General features: G+C 44.9%; 1 protein-coding gene across 2 annotated transcripts in view; it reads right to left on the bottom strand.

The window, feature by feature from the left end:
- Window positions 1-5196, bottom strand: part of LOC147023692 (fermitin family homolog 2-like) — a 59302-nt gene extending 54106 nt beyond the window's left edge. The window contains exons 1-2 of one of the 2 annotated variants that reach the window (XM_085889447.1): window positions 4866-5196; window positions 4024-4256 (exon numbers count right to left, since the gene is read on the bottom strand). In XM_085889447.1, coding sequence (XP_085745573.1) covers window positions 4024-4174 — 151 coding nt within the window. In that variant the 5' untranslated portion in view covers window positions 4175-4256; window positions 4866-5196. Of the gene's footprint in view, window positions 1-4023; window positions 4257-4367; window positions 4480-4865 lie in introns of those variants that run through there. The other variant, XM_085889448.1, reaches the window with a different exon arrangement.
- Between the last annotated feature and the right edge of the window lie 15962 nt (window positions 5197-21158).

Raw genomic sequence — 21158 nt, forward strand, 5'->3', positions numbered from 1 at the left:
GAGAGAGAGGAAAACGAGAGAGAGGAAAACGAGAGAGAGAGAGAGAGAGAGAGAGAGAGAGAGAGAGAGAGAGAGAGAGAGAGAGAGAGAGAGAGAGAGAGAAAGGGAGAGAGAGAGAGAGGAAAGGGAGAGAGAGAGAGAGAGAGAGAGAGAGAGAGAGAGAGAGAGAGAGAGAGAGAGAGAGAGAGAGAGAGAGAGAGAGAGAGAGAGAGAGAGAGAGAGAGAGAGAGAGAGAGAGAGAGAGAGAGAGAGAGAGAGAGAGAGAGAGAGAGAGAGAGAGAGAGAGAGAGAGAGAGAGAGAGAGAGAGAGAGGAGAGAGAGACGCCCAACTGCAAATAGAGCGTCACACCGACGGGCGAGAGAAGCACAAAACTCACGTTCCAGCTTTCTCGGTCCGGGTTTTGGCAGGACATCAAGGACAGTTGTCACTGCTGCCAGAAACAATGAGTGGCCCAAGGCCACCTTCAACTATGAACTCTCTGAGGATTAGGGCAGCATAAAGCCTTCCTTCCATAAATCTGAGGAATAAAAGAAGCCTTCCCAATTTTCTCCATACAACTAATACCTCAGTCTAACTAGCATGAGGAAAATAGGGCAAATTTCCCAGGTACTTCAGCTAGTTATAAATATGACAGACACAGATATACTGCATTTCTCATTACTGGACTTATCTCTGATTCAACAGCAGCCCACAAGCATTTCGAAACAGGAACAAATGAGAAACTTTATATTTGTGTGAGAGAAAGTAACATGTTGAAATCCATGACAAAACTGAGAAAAATTGTAACTAGTCTGTAAAAACAATAAAACAAAAAAGTAAATGAAACATTTCTTCCCCTAATCTGCTTTGCTGGTTCAACTAACAGCCGTTCCTCAGACGAACAATCGCTATGTTGTGGTTCTTTAGATTCCGCCTCCACTTTAGCTCTGTATTATTTTCACATTTTTCATCATAGTCTTGTCTGTATTCTTTTATCCTTCTGTCATTTCATCAGAATTTTTTTTTAATACATCTCTGTCTCTGATATTTTGTGATTTGGATTGGCAAATTCAGTTCAGATCAGGCCTGTTGGATTTCCTTTTCATTGATTGGTCAAACCACTCGGACGTCACTATGACTTGTGTAGCACAAGTGAGATAAGTGCGACTTTCCTGTGCTTCCTGGTACTCTTATCAAAGTTGTGGTAATACACAATATAAAAGTTCTTATATTTTGCACCGATTATCAAACAGATAATGCCTGGTGTTGGCTTAATGGTGAGGGTGGTGGGCTTGGGATCCGAGGATCCTGAGTATAAATCCTCTCGGCTGTTGGATTAATACCAGATGGGGTTGACTGCCTGTCATCCTTCCGAGGTTGGCAAAATGAGTGCCAGCTTGCTGGTATCCTGTGTCGGAGTAGTGACCCATCCAGGGTTGTTCCCAATAGCCAAGGAGACTGCTGAGGCAGCACCAACGCTCTGCACAGAGTATGAACCCAATGGAGTCATACGGATGAGAATTTCAGGTCAAAGCACGTGTTCGACTGATGCTTAAAATGAAGGATTGTTCAGTCGTCACACAGGGGTTCTCGTCTTTGGTGAACGAAAGGGAGATTGGAGATCACACACACACACACACACACACACACACACACACACACACACACACACACACACACACACACACACACACACAAAATCCATGACGACCGTCGACGCAAGTCCGCTGCAATGGAACATGCATTTTCAATGCTCACCTCGTAATTCTCCAACAATTCTATCCAACCGAACTCCACATCAATATACAATTGCAGTATGTGGAGGATATCAAAAAAAAAGGAATCAGGTCATTGATAGAAGTCAAAGGTCAGTTGGAATTTGCAACAAAACAAATCTTTCAACTGCTTTGGAAACGGTGCTCGACTCTCACGACGCTCGATTCAAAAATTGCAGACAAAGCAGGTGCTTAATGCCAAAGAGAAGACTATTTGATGAAATACTAACAAATACTCCAACACAGTAAGCTCTTACAAAAAAAAAAAAAGAGGAAATAGTCTTACTCAGACAAGTGTAAATAAATAATTATTTCTATAAAACATCAAGGCTCATGTCAGAGTGAGATGACAGACGGTGAAAAGGCAATGATGCTACATTTCGACAAGAACCAAGGGAATAAGTGAACAGAAACATAGACAGAGAGACAGAGAGACAGAGAGACAGAGAGACAGAGAGACAGAGAGACAGAGAGACAGAGAGACAGAGAGACAGAGAGACAGAGAGACAGAGAGACAGAGAGACAGAGAGACAGAGAGACAGAGAGACAGAGAGACAGAGAGACAGAGAGACAGAGAGACAGAGAGACAGAGAGACAGAGAGACAGAGAGACAGAGAGACAGAGAGACAGAGAGACAGAGAGACAGAGAGACAGAGAGACAGAGAGACAGAGAGAGAGAGAGAGAGGACGTAAAAACAGGAGGGAATACTCTGAGTAAGAGGGTTGGGCTCATAATGGAAACAAAAGTTGCAGTTGCAACCAATAAGGGTTTTTGAGGTAAACACGAATGTGCATGTGAGTGGGAGGAAAAAATTACAACTTTCGGATTCAAAAGGGAATTTAAAAATGAAGGAAGGTCACAATTTCATCATGGCAGAGGCAGTTTGGATCAATCATCCCCAACGTATCAAACATATTGCGAGTCACGTCCTCTGTTGGAGAGGCAAACATAAAGAGGAAGAACAAGCCAGGGCTAACCAAATAAGCAACACACTAAGAATGGTAGTCCATGAACAAGATGTCTGGTTATTTATTTAATTATTCCTAGGAAGTCGGTGGCTGCTTGGCTGCATCATTTACCCAGTAAGCTGGTACTCATTTTGCCGACCTCGGAAGGATGAAAGGCTGAATCAACCCATCTGGTGTTATTTAAATGGCCCAACAGAGGGCTCAAACTCAAGACCCAAAGATCTTAAGCCAGCACCAGGCTTAGAAGGCTGATGATGCAACAGTGTTGAAAGAAGATCAGGCTTGTCAAAATCATGGCATTTCATGCATCGTTCAAAACATGCACATCCACACATGAATGAATGAATGAATGAATGAATGAATGATGGTGGAAGGAATTTCAAAACCAATCGACCATTTCAGTTTCCTTGTGTATTGGTGGTACCATATTGAGTTTTTCAGTTTCCCATTCACACACGACATGCTCCGTACAACGGAGCCAACAAAAACTATCGCCCATCCTTACCATGTGTCCCCTTCAGAGATGCAGAACCAATAAAAGAGCATTTATTCTCTCTCCACACACCACACGAAGTTCTTGAACCAGCTGCTTCCTTCTGCTTTCCCCACCATTTGCAACCATCAAGGCCCAAGCTCTCCCCTTTTCTGTCTCCCTCCCTTTCCTGACGGTTATGGGAAGTCATGTAGGCGAGCTCTTGCCGGCACCCTGGCCAAATTCCTGCTCTAACCTTCTAGGGCACTGCATCAGCGGCTCCGTCACGCCGCTGCAAGGACTGAGGTTGAACCACAGCCGGGTGCCAAACACAAAAATGATGACAGTTCGTTATTCTGATGCCTACACGTCTTGTCTTCCTCTTTTAACTTCGTATGAAAAAAAATTAAACTATTTATCCAGTGCGTATGTCTGAAACTCAGTCCTACAGGATGGTGCAGAGGTAGCAACACCTACCTTTCAGTTGTCGAGCCGAGGTTCGATTCCCGACCTGACTACCAACTGTGGGAGTGATGGTTCACAGGCATCATAAAGGAAGATCCATGGCCGTGTGTTAGTGCTGATGGTTTGAGCAATTCCGATGGAACGCTTCAGTTTGCAAGGTGGGTCACACTGACCTTAACTACCTTCCAAGCAAGTGGGACGGTGTGTCCACATGGGTGTCTGGTTTACTGAATGGTGGAGCACCCTCAAAACGGACACACGGGATCCTACGGTCCATCGTACGACGGAACACCCACCAAAAGGGAAGTTGTTAAAAAATATGGCAACAGGGATAACGGTTCTTAAAAACGAGCAACACTTACTGATGGCTTCCACCAGCTGAAGCAAGACCCCTCCGATGTGCATGTCCCCGGACACTCGGACGGTTACATCCTCCTTCGTGTCCCAAACGGTCACCGCCAGCTCCCAACGACCGTCTGCCAGCTCCCCGTCCGCAGTACGAATGCCATCCATAGAGTCTGGTGTCTTCTGCTGAAGCGTGGATCGCCCCTGTATCTGTCCTGGTCTTCGTTTGTTGGTTGCTTTCACTCAAAACCTGTTCACGTACAGCACCATGCGTACAGGTGAGTTAATGCCACGGTGAGGACCTCATGGCACATAATAAACCGTTATGGTGGCCGTTCACGTGTGGCATGTACGAAAACACCTGAGATCAGGTATTTGTTTGCAGCGTCGGAGCCAAGTCAGCACAGCAATCACACCTGCAGCAAGCAGGGCCACCTTGTGCATGTCAAGGTGTATCCAAGAAGACGAGACCACTCGTTTAATAGAATGACGACGCACTCACTCATCCTGCGAAGCACCATTAAGAGCCCCCCCCCCACCCCCTCCATCCCCATGCCACTCGTCAACTGGACATGTATGTAGACTTTCAATTCAACAAGTAGACCATTCCACTCCCCTTAACATTTTTAAACAACCGGATCCACCTCTGAACGTGGGAATGGCACGCACAGACGGATAGGTATACCTGTGTAAAGGAACGGCTGCAAAATGGAAAACTATAGTTCATGTAGGTGTGCACAGGTGCATCTAAACGAACAAGTACGCTATTAGTGCCATCCCAAACAGTTAAACTTTCCCGCTATTAAGTGAAAACAGCACGAAAACTTTACAAATGTCCGTAAAAGCACATCTTGCTTACCATCCACAGAGAAGAGAAGATGATCGGGACGCAAACCGCTCTCAGGAGGGTTAAATTTCAGTCTTTTAACTCCACAAATCCACCACGACTCCGACACACAAAATCTACACTCCACACTCACACGGTTGGTCGGTGGAGGCTCTCTCAAATAGTGGGACGAAGTGACATTCCTTAAAGGGCGTGGCTTAACCAACGCCCCGCCCTCAAGAAGCTCCACAAACAGTCATCATCAGCACCCACGCCCAAGAGGATGATTTTCACTGATAATGGCACAGGATGTGTCATCGTGACGTCACTACCCTGTGCTGGATGGGAAACGATTTCTCCATTTCATCTGGAGACAGATATCCCTCGAGGTCACGATCTGCAACGGCAAATTATATGTATAAAAAAAATTATTAACGATACGCAGTTCACATACAGAGGACGTTGAACAAGGTTGATGTGTTCAACGAGGGTAACTTGCTCACGATTGTCCTGTTCGTGTTTCATTCCCGACCAGGGGGGGTGGTCTGACTTAAAAAAAAAAAAACTGCTGCACCAGCAAGAGTTGCTGCATCCTGGAGCACCCTTTGGATTTGGGTCTTGAGAGTGAAAGATCCCACGATGGTTGTTTGAAAATACTACATCATTGTGTATCAGTGCCTTGGGTAAATGAGCACCGGATGAGCAAGCTGTGGGGTGATGGATAAAGGCGCGTGCGTGTGCGTGTGTTTTCCTCCTGAGTTGTCATTAACTGAATGGCGTTGAACTTCCGGAAAGACGTCTAATCCCAACAATTTGATGTCTTGCTTGATATGCACACGGTGAGTGTCTGGAATGGTGAGTGTTTAGACGTGGAAACCTACCTCAGTGGGTTTTTTTTCCCCTCCAGTACGAACGTTTCCTTTTAAGGTCATAACGAGTGTGACGTCACTTCCACGTGTGACGTGAGCTTCTGTCGGGGAATGTTGCACAAGTGCGAACTTGTTGGTACTTACAACCGGGTGTACATGGATGTGAACACGACGTGATGTACGAATGGAGATAAACTGGATGCGATGGGTGTTCGTGCGTCCACGTCGGACGCTGCTCATTTAGTATAAATAATCCCATGATGTGCTGACAACATTAAAATGGATAATAATTGGGTCTCACAGAGTGGTGGTCATGTCAAGTTTGGCCTTAACTAATGTTTTAACTAAACAATACCCGATTAACTAATCATGTACAATATTGGCCAAAACGATAAGAGCACGATTAGTCTCCAAGTAGAAACTTAATTAAATGTTGCCGTAAGACCATTATACATGGTGTTCCAAAAATACCCCGACAACTTTGGTTGTTAATATATTTAGAACCACATATGATACAATGATGCCCTTTGTTGTATATGATATAGAAACTCAAAAGGTTTTGTGAATACCATCAATTCGCTTCAATGTGAGCTCCATTTGTCGTGGGCAGGACATCAAGGTGGTACACGAGTTCTTGCCAATGTTCAACTCATGATCCCAATCTGATTATCTCCACCACCGAAGGGGGGTGGAGGTTATGTTTCCACCCTTGTCTGTTTGTTACTTCTCAATAATTTTTTTTGTTTTGTCAAGTATGTTGATTGCTGCTGTTTGTCTGTCCACTCACCTTCAAACCAATCTTCACGAAACATGACGAAATGATGGAGTTGGTAGTCCGACAGAATCCTATTTATTTTTGAGGTCAAAATGTCAAAAGGTCATCATAGGCCAAATGTCAACAACTGTTATTTTTAATTTCGAAAATCCTCAATTTTCATCTGATCGATTTCAAATTTGAAGACGATTTGCATAGCAGGTCAATGGATTCAACCACCAACTATGTTTGAGCTCAGCAAAGGCCAAAAGGTCAAAATAGGCCGAATTTCTAAAATCATCAATTTTCATCCGATCGACTTGAAATTTGAACAGCAATTGCATATCAGGTCATTGAATTGAACCACCAATTATTTTTGTGGTCAATATCAGCCACATTTCTAAAATTGATAGGGCCAAAAACTACATATACATATATATATATATATATATATATATATATATATATATCTATATATATCTATATATATATATATATATATATATATATATATATATATATATATATATATATATATATATATATATATATATATATATATATATATATATATATATATATATATATATATAGTTGTGGCCACGGGTACAGAGACACTAGCTTGTCACTCAGGGGGATTAATCCCCGGTTGACCCCGGAAGAGCCGGACATGAGGCCACCGCTCACAATTAACGTTGTGGTACGGTGGGTTGTTTTAGAACCACGAACGTCACCCAGTTAACCACGAGTTCCAGTGTCCACCGTCTAATTATTCCGTTTAACTAGAGGTCACGTGGTTACCTGAGCGGGGAGTGCACCCTTGGCAAAGCACCAATGTTATCTCTATTATATTTTAATTAGGACGGCCGAGCGTTTTAACCATTGGTGCGTGCCGACTTTAGTCAAATCTGTGGTAATTACTTCCTAGGCCATCAGCCATGGCTCAGAAAGTGCCTGAAAATCAAGTTTCGTTCCACTCCTCGGGGGGTGGGGGGGGGGTAGACAAAACCTTGATAATATGATAGTTTATATCCAAATACATACGTATCCAAAAGTTCTCCACTCAAATAGCAGCAGTTATTGTGTATTTTCATCATGAAAATCGATGCATTCGCCGCGCTCTCTCATTTGAATTTTCTCCACATGGATCACGTGACGCCTCGACAGCCAATAGACGCTCCCCCGTGTATTATTCACCAGGACAATGTAGCAAACGAAGAAGTCAAACGTTTTACGTCTGTAAAATGGGATAAATGAAGAGAAAGTGTCAACAAATGGCTCGTCTTACACGGTCACGAACAACGTTTAGCCGAGAGTGCCGGCGCGGGAGGACTAACTTCAATAAAGGGCCTATTGTACCCGGAGTGCCGGGTAAAGATTTCAAGCAACCCCCCTTTCAAGTTCCCTCCCAGTAATCTGAAATCGATTTCATCCTACCCCCTACAATTTCAGATAACCCCCCTCAAAACATTTATTTATGTTGTTTATTTACAAAATATAGTAATTTAATTGATATTGAAAACTCATTAGTGAAAAAAAACCATTGACCACGTGACCGCCTTTAAAGAGTTTGCAATTAATTTTGATTTTATTATGAATGATTTTATTTTAATATTGTTAATTGAAATCAGTATTTCTCATACAGTTATAGTTTTTGCCACATTTTTATGAAATCCTTCGATATAGTTGATCCAAATAGACATACTGGTATATCTTTTAAACCAACCCGGACTATATTTACAATTATGGAAACAATGCAATAAAATCAATGTATAAGAAAGGCAATGAAAACAGCTTATTTTCAATTCACAATTTCATTGTGGTGGAGGTGGTTGTATGGCAGCTTAGCTGCCGGGGTAGCTCTCATTTCTTGAAGCGCGACTGACGCTGATGCAGTGCCCCTCGAACAGTACACACTGGAACTGGTACTCACTTTGCCAACCTCGGAAGGATGACGGGCTGAGTCAAACCCCCGGTGCATGAATTCAGCGGCCGACGGGGCTTGAACTCAGGACCCTAGGATCCCAAGCCGCCACCCTAACCACTACTCAGGACCCGAGGATCCCAAGCCACCACCGTAACCACTACTCAGGACCCGAGGATCCCAAGCCACCACCTTAACCACTACTCAGGACCCTTTTTTTTTTTTTTTGTATACCTTGGTCGAGGCTCGTATGAGAGCTAACACACAACTCACGGCAAGGAGGCATGAGACAAGAGGGGCGGGAGTGGAAGGGACAAAACAGTGGGGAACAGACACATTAGGTGAACTGTGGAAGGGAGAGGGATGGGGATGGGACGGGGAACATGGCGAAGAGAAGATGGACATTACAGGGTCTTTCAGGAAGGAAAGCAGGCGAATTGAAGGAAGTGGGCTTGGGTGGATTATCGGGGGTAGAAAAGATCGAGGATTTGGATGGGGGAAGATAAGAGGTGGTGGTGAACAGCTGTTTTGAAAGCCTGGAGGGAAGAATGGGAAAGAATAGAGTGAGGAAGTTTATTCCAAAGGCGGGAAAAAAGAGGAATGAAAGAGTGAAGATGAGCAGTGATTCGTGATTTTGGTAGTTTTACCAGAAGGGGGTTGTTGGCGGATCTTGAGCGCCCTGTGGAAATGTGGTGGGGACAAATCGCAGAGAGAGCAGGGGGGGCAAGGCAGGAGAGGAGTCGGTAGAAGACAGAAAGACCACCGACCAACCTGCGGTGATTGAGTGAGAGGTCCAAAGACTCAGCTTCATTGCGGGATATGCCGATGATCTTAAATGCCCTGGTTTCCACAGCGTGAAGCCGAGAAAGGTGGGAGGCAGGAGCACCAGCCCAGAGGGGAGAGCAGTACTCCATCAGGCTACGGACAAAAGCTTTGTAAGTGGTCAGGAGCTCAAGAGGGCCGAGGAAGGACTTAGCACGACGGAGGATTCCCAGTCGGCGACTGGCTTTTGAGGCGAGGTTGGAAATGTGACTTTCCCAGGAAAGGTCAAGGCAGATAGTGAGACCTAGAAGCTTGAAAGAAAAGACTTCTTCTAGAGGATTGTTGAGAAAGTGGATGGGGGGGTTTTGTAAACGGTCCTTTCGAAGAGACATAGTGAGAGTGTGAGATTTGTCTGGATTGAAAGACATGTTCCACGTGTTGGACCAGTTTGTGATTTTATCCAGATCTGCAGTGAGCGAAGAAGCTGCTGCTTGCCGGTCTGAGGGATGACAGATGGTACGGCAGAGGGTGGAGTCGTCGGCAAAGAGAAATAGAGGATTTTCCAGAGAGTCCGAGAGATCATTGATGAAAACCAGAAAAAGAACAGGACCCAGAACGCTACCTTGAGGAACTCCAGCCTGCACAGGAAGAGGGGATGAAAGAACTCCATTTAGGGCCACACGTTGACTGCGACAGGAGAGGAAGTCTGCGAGCCATGAGTGGAGATGGCCTTGAATACCATGGGAAGAGAGTTTGGTGAGTAGTGCAGGGTGCCAGACTGTGTCAAAAGCACGTGATATGTCCAGGGATACGGCTCGGATTTCCTGTCTGGCATTGAGGACCTCCATCCATTGATGGGAGAGCAGAAGCAGCATATCCAGGGTTGAGTGACCTGGTCTGAAACCAAATTGATGATTGGAAATCAAGCCATTGGAGAAGAGGAAGGATTTCATGTCTGAAGCGATGATGGATTCCATCACCTTGCTGATGATTGGGAGAAGGCTGATTGGTCTGTAGTTGCAGGGATCTGTTTTTGCACCTTTTTTATGCAGGGCAGTGATGTTAGCAGATTTCCAAGCAGATGGCAGATGACCGTGGGCAAATGAGAGGGTGAATAGAACAGAGAGAGGGTGAGCAAGAGCAGAAGAGCAGGCTTTGAGGACACGTGGGCTGATGCCGTCTGGACCGGTTGCAGAATCTGACTCGAGGTTTGAAAGCAAGCTCTCCACCTTGTCAGGAGAAAAGGATACAGAGTCCAGGGACAGTTGGGTGCGACTGGGTAAAGTGGGTAGAGATAGTGATGGGTTTAGGACACAAGATTTAGCTGCAAACACCGAGTTTAGAGATTCAGCTTTATCACGTGTGGAAACAGCAGTGCGGCCATTTGAGGTAAGGGAGGGGACGGAGGGGGAACATACACCAGAAACAGATTTGATTAAACGCCACCAGGATTTTGAGGAGGGAGAGAGGTTTGAGAGTTCAGACTTGAGATGAGAAAGATGTTGTTTTCTGCCTCTCCTGAGGGTAGATACACACTTGTTCCGAGCTTTGTGGAAAGAACTGAGATTGCCCTCAGTTGGGTTTGCTTTCCATGAGGCAAAGGCAAGTTGTTTCAGGACAACTACCTCGCCACAAACTTCAGTAAACCAAGGGCGGGAGGAAGGGTAAGACAACTGAACACGAGAGGGGATAAATCTGTGCATGAGGGAGAGCAAGTTTCTTTGAAAGAATTCCCAGGATGAGTTGATGTTTGAGAAAGTAGTGATAGGAGACCAGTCTAAGTTTGATGGCTGCTCGGAGACCCTGCCAGTCGGCTTGAGTGAAATGCCAGACTCGACGGCGGTGAGGTGGTTCTCTGATAACAGCCAGAGAGATGTCCACTTTGACAAGGACGTGGTCAGAAGAACCAATTGGAGCGAAGGAAGAGCAGGAGGAGTACCATTGGTTGAGATCCGGGTCGGGAAGTTGACCGATTGAGTCAGTCCCAATGAGTCGCAGAAAGCTTTTGCTGAGGTGCCATGGCAGATGAGAGAGGTACCCACACCTAGCCAACTGGCGTGATGACAATTGAAGTCACCACATAAGAGGAAGAGAGAGTTTGGATGAGAAGATAGAAGATGGTCCATGTTTTCGGATAGTGAGGTGTAGATGGAGTCATCACTGTTCAGTGGATGGTACAGAACACAAATAAACATGAGGTGGGAGTGGAGTGGAAGCCGTAGTCAGAGGTATTCCTGGGGGTGTGGGGGGTGTGGGGGAGTGAGAGCAGTGCATGGAGAGTGAGGAATCGAGTCTTTGATGAAGAGAGCAACACCTCCACCAGGACGAGGCTCAGGTCTGTCATACCGTAAGAGGGAGTAACCAGGGAGAGATACTTGGGAGTCAGACACGTCTTGGGAGAGGAAAGTTTCTGTTAGGCAGATAATGTCTGGTTTGTCAGTGGCAACCTGTATGGAAAGATCTGAAAGGTTTGAGCGAAGGCCCCGGATATTTGAGGTCCACACTTTTAATGAAGAGGTAGGGGAGGGGGCTTTGGGTGCAGGAGGTGGAGGGGGAGGGGGAGGGTAGGACAAGGGACGAGGGGGGCAGGCAAGGAGGGTTGCTGAAAGAGTGTGGGCTATTGCAGAATAGCGAGAGGAGGGGGCCGAATGAGGAGGAGAAAAGGCTCTGTGGTGCTGGGGGAGAGGCGGGACAAGAGACAAGGAAGAAGGCAGTTGAGGATTGGAGGAGGTGGAGTGAAGAGATGGAGGGGAGAGGGCAGTGGAGGGAGGCAGGTTGGTGGATGAGAGGGGGGCCAACTTAGAGAAGGAAGAGTGAGGGGATGAAAGGTGGGAGAAAGGTGAGGGGGGATTTTTGAGAGAGGTGATAGGGAGGCTTGGAGGGAGAAGAGTGGGATGGTTGCTTTGAGAGTGAGAGTGAGGGGTGAGGGGGTGAGTTGGCACTGAAGTTGGAAAAAAAGAATGGTTGATGGAAAGCGAGCATCCATGGCAAACTGTGGTTTTTAAAAGTTTTAGGTCAGAGATGCGATTTAACACAATTCTTGATGGATGCAATGAAGGCGAATTCAGAGCATGGAGAGAAGAAGCGCTGTAATAGTTGGATTTTTTAGGCAAGGAATGAAGGAAAGGTCGAAATGAGAGCAGTCTGTTAAAATAGCAGAAGAGTAGTGCATTGTGAAACAGTAAAGAGTACCACATGTGTGAAAGTGGAAAGTGGGGAGGATGAAAATTGAAGGTAATGGGGAGGATAGAAATTGAAGGTAATGGGGAGAAAAAAACAAACAAACAAACAAACAAACAAACAAACAAACAAACAAACAAACAAACAAACAAACAAACAAAAAAAAAAAAAAAAAAAACGCTTGGATCCCAAGCCACCACCCTCACCACTACTCAGGACCCGAGGATCCCAAGCCACCACCCTAACCACTACTCAGGTCCCTAGGATCCCAAGCCACCACCCTAACCACTACTCAGGTCCCTAGGATCCCAAGCCACCACCCTAACCACGACTCAGGACCCTAGGATCCCAAGCTGCCACCCTAACCACGACTCAGGACCCTAGAATCCCAAGCCACCACCCTAACCACTACTCAGGACCCAAGGATCCCAAGCTGCCACCCTAACCACTACTCAGGACCCAAGGATCCCAAGCTGCCACCCTAACCACTACTCAGGACTCGAGGATCCCAAGTCGCCACCCGAGCCACTGAGCCAACACCAGGATACACACTCAGCCTGTCATCCTTCCAAGGTCGGCAAAATGAGTACCAGTTCCAGTGTGTGTACTGGTAGAGGGGCACTGCATCAGCGACACAGTCGTGCTTCAAGAAATGAGAGCTACCCCGGCAGCTAAGCTGCCATATGACCACCACCACCACCACCACAACGAAATTGTGAATTAAAAATAAGCCGTTTTCATTGACTTTCTTATACATTGATTTTATTGCGTTGTTTCCATAATTGTAAGTATAGTCCGGGTTGGTTAAAAAGATATACCAGTATGTCTATTTGTATCGACTATATCAAAGAAGGATTTCATTAAAATGTGGCAAAAACTATAACTGTTTGAGAAATACTGATTTCAATCAATAACAATATTAAAATAAAATCATTCATAATAAAATCAAAATTAATTGCAAACTCTTTAAAAGGCGGTCACGTGGTCAATAGTTTTTCCCGAATTCGTTATTCAATTTCAATTAAATAACTATTTTTTGTAAATAAACCTACATAAATAAATGTTTTGAGGGGGGTAATCTGAAATCGTAGGGAGTAGGATGAAATCGATTTCAGATTATCGGGAGGTAACTTGTAATACAAGGGGGATAGCTTGAAATGTTTACCCGGCACTCCGGGTACAATCGGCTCATGATCGAAGTTAGTCCTCCCGCGCCGGCACTCTCGGCTAAACGTCGTTCGTGACCGTGCAAAACGAGCCATTTGTTGACACTTTCTCTCCATTTATCCCAGACGTAAAACGTTTGACCTTTGTTCGCGACATTGTCCTGGTGAATAATACACGGGGGTGCGTCTATTGGCTGTCGAGGCGTCACGTGATCCATGTGGAGAAAATTCAAATGAGAGCGCGGAGAATGCATCGATTTTCATGATGAAAATGCACAATTTTCATCATGAAAATTTTTTTCATGATGAAAGATGAAATTCATTTTTTCATGATGGAGAACTTTTGGATACATATGTATTTGGATATAAACTTTGGATCATATTATCAAGGTTTTGTCTACCCCCCCCCCCCCCCCCGCAAGAGTGGAACGAAATTGCACGATACAGCTTACGGCTGATGGCCTATCCCAGTCAATCTCGGTTCGAACAATGCTTGACCAATGGAAGGAAGGGACGAACACAGACAGGTTGGAAGTCAATAAATAATTTATTAATAATAAAATAATAAAATAAATAAATAATTATTATTTTCTGAGGTAAATAAAGAATAAATTTCAAAACAAAATCAAAATGCCAAGAAAGAGACAAAGAGCAGATGCTTATGAGGAGTTGACTTACAGCTAAACACAGACAAGGGTACCCAACAGATCATTCGGGGGGGGGGGGGGGAATCGTCTTGCTCAGAGAGTAGTTGGCCGTGAAGTGAAAACGTCCTAAAATGTGTGCATGTGTGTCACATCCATCGCCAGCACCCGGCCTTGTCGTGCACCCTCTCGCGGGGCAGCCTTCAACGTCAGTCGACGTCTGGGAGAGCACCGAGATCGTCTGTCGTGGGTTTAGACCCTGGTGCTGCGACACGGGCAGCTTCTCACACTTCACGAAACTAGTGACGTCCAGTGACCCACACGGTCCATTGGTGACAGACCCATGCCTCACTCGTTGGCACTGGTCAGACACCCACACGTGCACCACACGCTCGCTTTCCTCTCCTCTTTTGCGCGCTTACACCTGCTTCTTGCTCGCTTACTTCTCAGCTCTCGGCTCGCTTGCCCGCTTCTCTTCTCCCTCCCTGGCTTTCTTTTTTGCCTCAGAACGGACCTCCAATTCGTTTTATATCTGCGAGCCGTCTCGGCGGGCGCAGTCCGCCCCAAGCTCACCCCGCCTCACTTGCGCACTGTCACCATGACGACCCGTGCGCTCTCTAAAACGGCAGGCGTCAGAGCTTGCGAAAGAACGTTGCTGAGGAAAAATAAGGGCGCGTGTCAGAGCTCGCGAAAGAAATGTGTAAACGTGTCTGTCGTGAAGAAAAAACAGCTTCCCATAAGAGAGGGGATCTCTTCTTTACCCTTCTCAACGCATCACATTTAAGATCCCATTAGACATGGAGATGGGGCTAATCTGAACATGCATTTAAGGAAATAACTGTCTGAGAACCTGGATGTGTGGATGCATTCATCAGACCGGATTTTGAAATCCGTAACAATATATATATATATATACACACACGTGTGCGTGTATGTATATATAAAAGTTTTTGACGAGTTTTGACAGAGTGAGGTGGATGAGGTGGCGAGGTGACAAGAACAAGCAGATTAAATTGTAGTTCAGGTCCGAATTCATATCTGGCTGATCAGTGGGATACAAAACATAAACTAATCGGCCTGGCAGAGGTAGGCACTTTACAGAATGCCCTTCCAGTTTGTTTATGCTACATTCTGGGGAAACTACTTCCAGTTCTGGGTTTGCAGCAACGGCAGCTTCTCTCAGGGGTCTCGACTTTCTCAAAGTTAAGTTTGCGGTCGTTATCTGTCCTGTTTTCACTGTTTATTTTCTCACTGAGATGTTACTGTGTTCCTGGTTCAGTTTTGTTTCAAAAATCGTGCTTTTTTTATTTTTCGTCCACCTTATCTTACCGGGTTCCTTGAGGCCTATCCATCCTTCCCCTCTTGGTGTACGATCGTTTTTATTTGTATTCTCTCCCTATTCCCTTCAATTCCTATTTTCCCCACTTTCCCAACGCCCTCATCCCTCCCAACGAAACTGTTTCTTGTCTTAAATTCAAAACAAAAAATAAAAATAAAAAAACTACCTTTCTCCCTGCATCCCCACGAGTCCTGATCCTTCTTCTTTTTATCTTGCCAAAACGAAGTTTTGTAAGATATGTTAGTCAGCTTGTATGTTTTTTTTGTTTTTTTTTTGTCTGTAATCACGTATAAAAAAATTCTGCAGAGCACAGTTATCGGAAATTTTTGTAACTTCGCATATCAGAGGCCTATAGAGGTCCCTTTCTGCGCACAAAATTTTGAAGGTCAAGGTCAAAGGTCAAGGTCACTTTGGTGCAAATCAGGGGAGTCGACAAAACCCTTATTTTTTTGAGTAATTTTGATCGGATAGTCTTCAAACTTCATGGGAATATAGTTCATGGTCTGGCGCTCAGCTGATTAAATTTTAGTGGCAATTGGCCTTGACCTTCATATGTTTTTTATTTTTTGGTCTGTAATCACATAAATCACTCTGCAGAGCACAGTTATCATTGGAAATTTTTGTAACTTCGCATATCAGAGGCCTATAGAGGTCCCTTTCAGCGCATAAAATTTTGAAGGTCAAGGTCAAAGGTCTAGGTCACTTTGTCGCAAATCAGGGGAGTCGACGAAACCCTTATTTTTTGAGTAAATTTGATCGGATCATCTTCAAACTTCATGGGAATATAGTTCGTGATCTGGCGCTCAGCTGATTAATTTTTGGTGGCGATTGGCCTTGACCTTCATGGTTTGCACCTGAGGTCAAACATATTTGACCCCAAGGTCAAATTTTCAAGTTTTAGGAACCATATCGTGTAGTACCTCAAATTGAACACCTCGATGAGTGCTTTCTAGATATGTCAAGCTTGAGACATTGACGTCATTTTGTGACGTTATGAGGCAAAAGCATATTTTTCATGGTTACTCTGTAGAACGATTCTCATCGGAATCTCTCGTAGGCTGATATTCCTCAAGGAGTCGCTCCTGGTGGATTGCAGCTCTGTTCACCTCAGTGTGACCTTAAAGAAGTCACACGTGGTCACCTTTTTGGCAAGATACGGGTCAGGGTGACATTGGTTTATTTGAATTTTAATGGCACTTTCAGAGATGGTTGGCTCTATACATGCCACGCACCTGAACGTGGTCAAAATTATTAGCCCATCAAGTGTAAGGAAATTTAAATGGATTTCCCACACTCCTTCAGGAATTTTAGTACCAGCTTAGAGTTGAGGGTGCTTCTGGTTCATCAGCCTCAACGCTCCCAGTGGATCCAACACCTTGATCCCCATTACTCCTACTTTCTGCACAAGATGCCACCTGGGTCCCTCATAAAGAGGGCAATTTAGGAATAAATGATTCAGATCTTCGGGTTTCCTGCACAGCTCGCAAAACCCCGTAGGGTGGCCCCAAATTTTATACAGATATGAATTTAGGTGGCAATGCCCGAGTCTTAGCCTACCAAGAGCTATCTGGTCTCTCCAGGAAAGCATGGGAAGTTTAACTAGTGGTACCACATCCGGATGCACCATGTGACAGAATCTTCCCTTCCCGCTGGAGTCCCACTGAAATTTCCATTTTTTTTTTTCCTCGATCTGGTCCTTGGTCAGACTAATGATTTCCGCTGGTCCCAGGGAGATTTGGGTGATATTTTCCAGTTTAAGGGCAAGATTAGCTGCGAGATCACAGGCCTCATTTCCACCAATGCCGACATGAGCAGGGATCCAGCACAAGTCGACCACCAGGCCCCCTCCACTTTGCAATATTAACCAAATGCCAAACCAGCACCAAGTCATTCCTACAACCATCCTGTAAGGATTCTAACACCTTTAACACAAAGTGAATCAGGAAGGATAACCACACTGAGGGGATTAAACTCAATTATCCATTCAAGGGCCAGAACTATGGCAAATAGTTTGGTCAAGAAGACCGAGAGATGATTTGTTCGCCAAAATGCCCTGACCACCCTGAAATCAGGGATGCATATTGCAGCAGCTGTCCTTTCAAGAGAAGGTTCTTTGGGGGCATCTGTATTTTCATACAATGATTGACTCCAAATTGAATTGATAAACTCAATAGCCCGATTGCATGCGGCTACAGGATTAACAGTGTCCAATTTTCCCCAGAGTTCCACATGAAGGCGAGGGGAGATCAAGGGTCCAGGGGGCCCAAATATAAATTTTATGATGGAGGTTGACTGGAAGGGAATCCTCATCCCATTTCCTTAGCAGTCATTTTACATGAAAGGCCGAAAGGCGGGGAAGTGAGGTTCGTGTCAAGCTTTAGATATTCCCAGCATTTGCAAATAAGGCTTTACCAGGATGGTTATCCCCAGACGCGGTGGCTCGAGCTCAATATTTCATTTTCAAAAATTCCCAGCGGAGAGACAAGGTCATCTCGCCTGCTTCCACCAGAAGGGCAGAAACAGGAGTGCTGGTAAAAGCCCCTAAACAGATACGGATGGCTTTAGACTGGACAATCTCCAGTTTTTTTCCAATTGCTCATGGACATATCCCCAAGGACCAGGCCACCATAATCCAGATGAGAACGAATAATAGCTTTATATAACAGGAGAAGACTATCACGATGTGCTACCCACTCAATACCAGAAAGATGTCATAGATTGATGCCTTTAGCACATTTACCAGTCAGCATCTTAACATGGGGAGTCCAAGTTAATCTCTTATCAAAGATGACTCCTAAGAATGACACTTCTGAAGATGGTTTGAGGGAAGTACCATTAACGACCATCGCCATGTCCTCAATCCTTTTCTTTTGGGAAAATATGATGAACTTGGACTTGTTGCCAGGTAGCTTAAAACCCCAATCTGAGGCCCATTGCTCCACAAGATGGATATCATACTGGAGTTTTACACCTGAAAGGGTTAAACTCTTACAATGGATCCACATGGCAAAGTCATCAGTGAGCAGAAGTATCTTGCTGTGGAACATGAAATGGGAAGCTACGTCATTAATCATAATATTAAAGAGAGTTGGGCTTAGGCTGCTACCCTGGGGGATGCCCTTATCTGTATGAAAAAATGGAGGAGAGATTCTGACTGACCCTCACCTGAAAGGATCTATTAGATAAAAAGTCCCTAATCCACTCAAACATTCTTCCATTGATCCTGAGGTTGGTTATCTTATTAAGGAGGCCATCTTTCCAAACTGAATCATATGCCTTATGGATATCAAGGAACACTCCCAGAAGAGACTCCTGATTATTTAGGGATTTCCTCACCTCATTTGCCAGTGCTGTAATGTGGTCCATAACAGACCGTCCGTTTCTGAACCTGCTTTGGAATTTATACAGGAGGTTGTTCTTTTCGAGGAAGAAAACCAAGCGATTGTTCACCATCTTCTCCATTAATTTGCAGATAACTGAAATAAGAAAAATCGAATGATATGAAGATGGGGCTGCACTATCTTTCCCATCTTTAAAGATAGTGATTACAATTGAGTGTTTCCAATCACAGGGAAGTTTCCCTAAAGCCCAAACTTTATTGAAGAATCGAAGGATCACATCCAACACCCAATCATCTCAGTGCTTGAACATGAGAAATGATAACCGATCTGGGCCCGGGCGCTATTCCTAGCCTTTTGGATTGCCTGTTTAAGCTCCGGAAGAGTGAAGTCAAGATTAAGTGAAGAATTTAGAGGCTGAACTACGATGGTGGTCACCAGAAATTGATTTGATAATTGGGGAGTATGAGCTTCCAACTCATCATACTTTATGAAATCATCCCCACTTCCGGAAAAGAAATGGCCAAGGGCCTCTGCCTTGTCTATATTTGAACAAAAGGTTTTGTTCTGTAAGATAGTCGCTGGAATAGACTTCCATCCATATTTAACACCCTGCATACTTTTAACTCTTTTCCATATGGTTTTAAGTGGGGTGTCCGGATTAATCGAAGAACAGAATAATTTCCAAGATGGTCTTTGCTTGTTTAATAGTCCTTTGAGCATATGCCCTTTTCTTTTTGTATTCCACGGCATTCTCCAACCTAAGGATTCTGCTTAATCTTTTAAGAACTGTCCTTCTTTCCGAGATCGCTTGTTTGCGACCCTCATCCCACCAAGGGACTTTGATTTTTCTTACCCACTGAGCTACTGTAAAGCCGGTCACCACCTTGACGTTTTAGCCAGCATATGCCGACGAATGAAAAATTTGGCGAATACGCTGGCACACGTCGAATACATTATGGGTAAGTTTTGTATACGTTAAGAGCACGCTGAAGCACGCTGGCATACGTCGTAGTACGCCGAGCTCGTAGACAAATTTTGTGCATGCACAAAATTTGTCGAGGTGCTCGGCGTATGACTCACACGTTCCGCATACGCTGGCCATAAGTTGTAGGCACGTTCTGCGATCGTTGACACACGTTACTTGTAAGTTACTCATCAGTCGAAAGATGTCGAGGTAATGTCTAGCGTACCCGAAACTTATTTCTAACCTATGAGTAACGTGCTTTGAACCTATGTGTAATGTATCTCCAATGCATAATGACGTATTTGACGTCTTCCGGACAACCACAGAACTTACTGAACATGTTTCTAACTTACAGCTACCGTATAATGGCGTATTGGCAGCGTTTAGGGGAATTGGTATATAAAAATGGGATTCACAGGGGGAATCCGTCAGTATTCCAGACTCCATGGTGAGCAGATGTCCATGTCATCAGAGAGATGGAGGATCCGGCAAGGCTGAGACGAGAATACCTACTAGCTGTCCTCCAACATCAACATGACATCATCGATTTGACTGTACCAGTTGCGTGCCAATAGAGCCAGGAGAAGAAGAGGTGAACGGAGGAGAAGGAACTGGGTGAGACATGGATCGGGAGGCGACGCAGTTTGGCCTGTATGACCAGCTCATGGTGGAACTCCGTAACGAGGAGCTCTTCGAAGTTTTCTTCGGCATGACGGTGATGTTGACACTTCAATGTCGAGTGCGGTTATGATTTAAATCGTCGAGTGGCAGCCTATTAATAGGCTACGCCACATGATCGTCGGCGATACGCTGCTGCGCTATGCACAAGTTAGACTATCGTTGGGCATAAGTTGTGAACGCAGACAACACGCTAAGCATTCGTTGGTACAAGTTATCAAAACGCTCTGTGTACGTTACTAATACGTTATGCATACGTCCAACTCGTTATGAATACACTATTATACGCCCAAAACTGAAAAAAAAAAATAGTTCAGCGTACGCCAGCGTTTTAGATAAATTTTGATACGTTGCCATACGCTGGCTACATCGTCAAGGTGTGACAGGGGCTTAAGTTGGGATTGCATCCCCAGCTATGCTATTCATAGTTAGGACAATATTCCTATTGAGGCTGTCAATATCGCTATTGACAATCCCTTCCCTCACTTCACTGGAACGTCGACATGAGAAAAGACCCCAGTCCGCCTTGGAAAAGTTCCAAGAAGGTAGTCCTTGTGGGTCCTCAGGATCTCTGTAGTTTAAAATTTGTGATCACTGGAAAGTGATCACTTCCACGGTTGTCGTCATGGACCTTCCCAATCACATCTCGGTGCTTCAATTAATGAAACTAGTGCGTGCCCATACATGCGTGGCCATACGTGCGAA

Source organism: Eptatretus burgeri, chromosome 7 (genome assembly GCF_056783735.1).
Source record: "Eptatretus burgeri isolate ZD-2024b chromosome 7, Ebu_testis_v1, whole genome shotgun sequence".
In the NCBI taxonomy this organism is placed as follows: domain Eukaryota; kingdom Metazoa; phylum Chordata; class Myxini; order Myxiniformes; family Myxinidae; genus Eptatretus; species Eptatretus burgeri.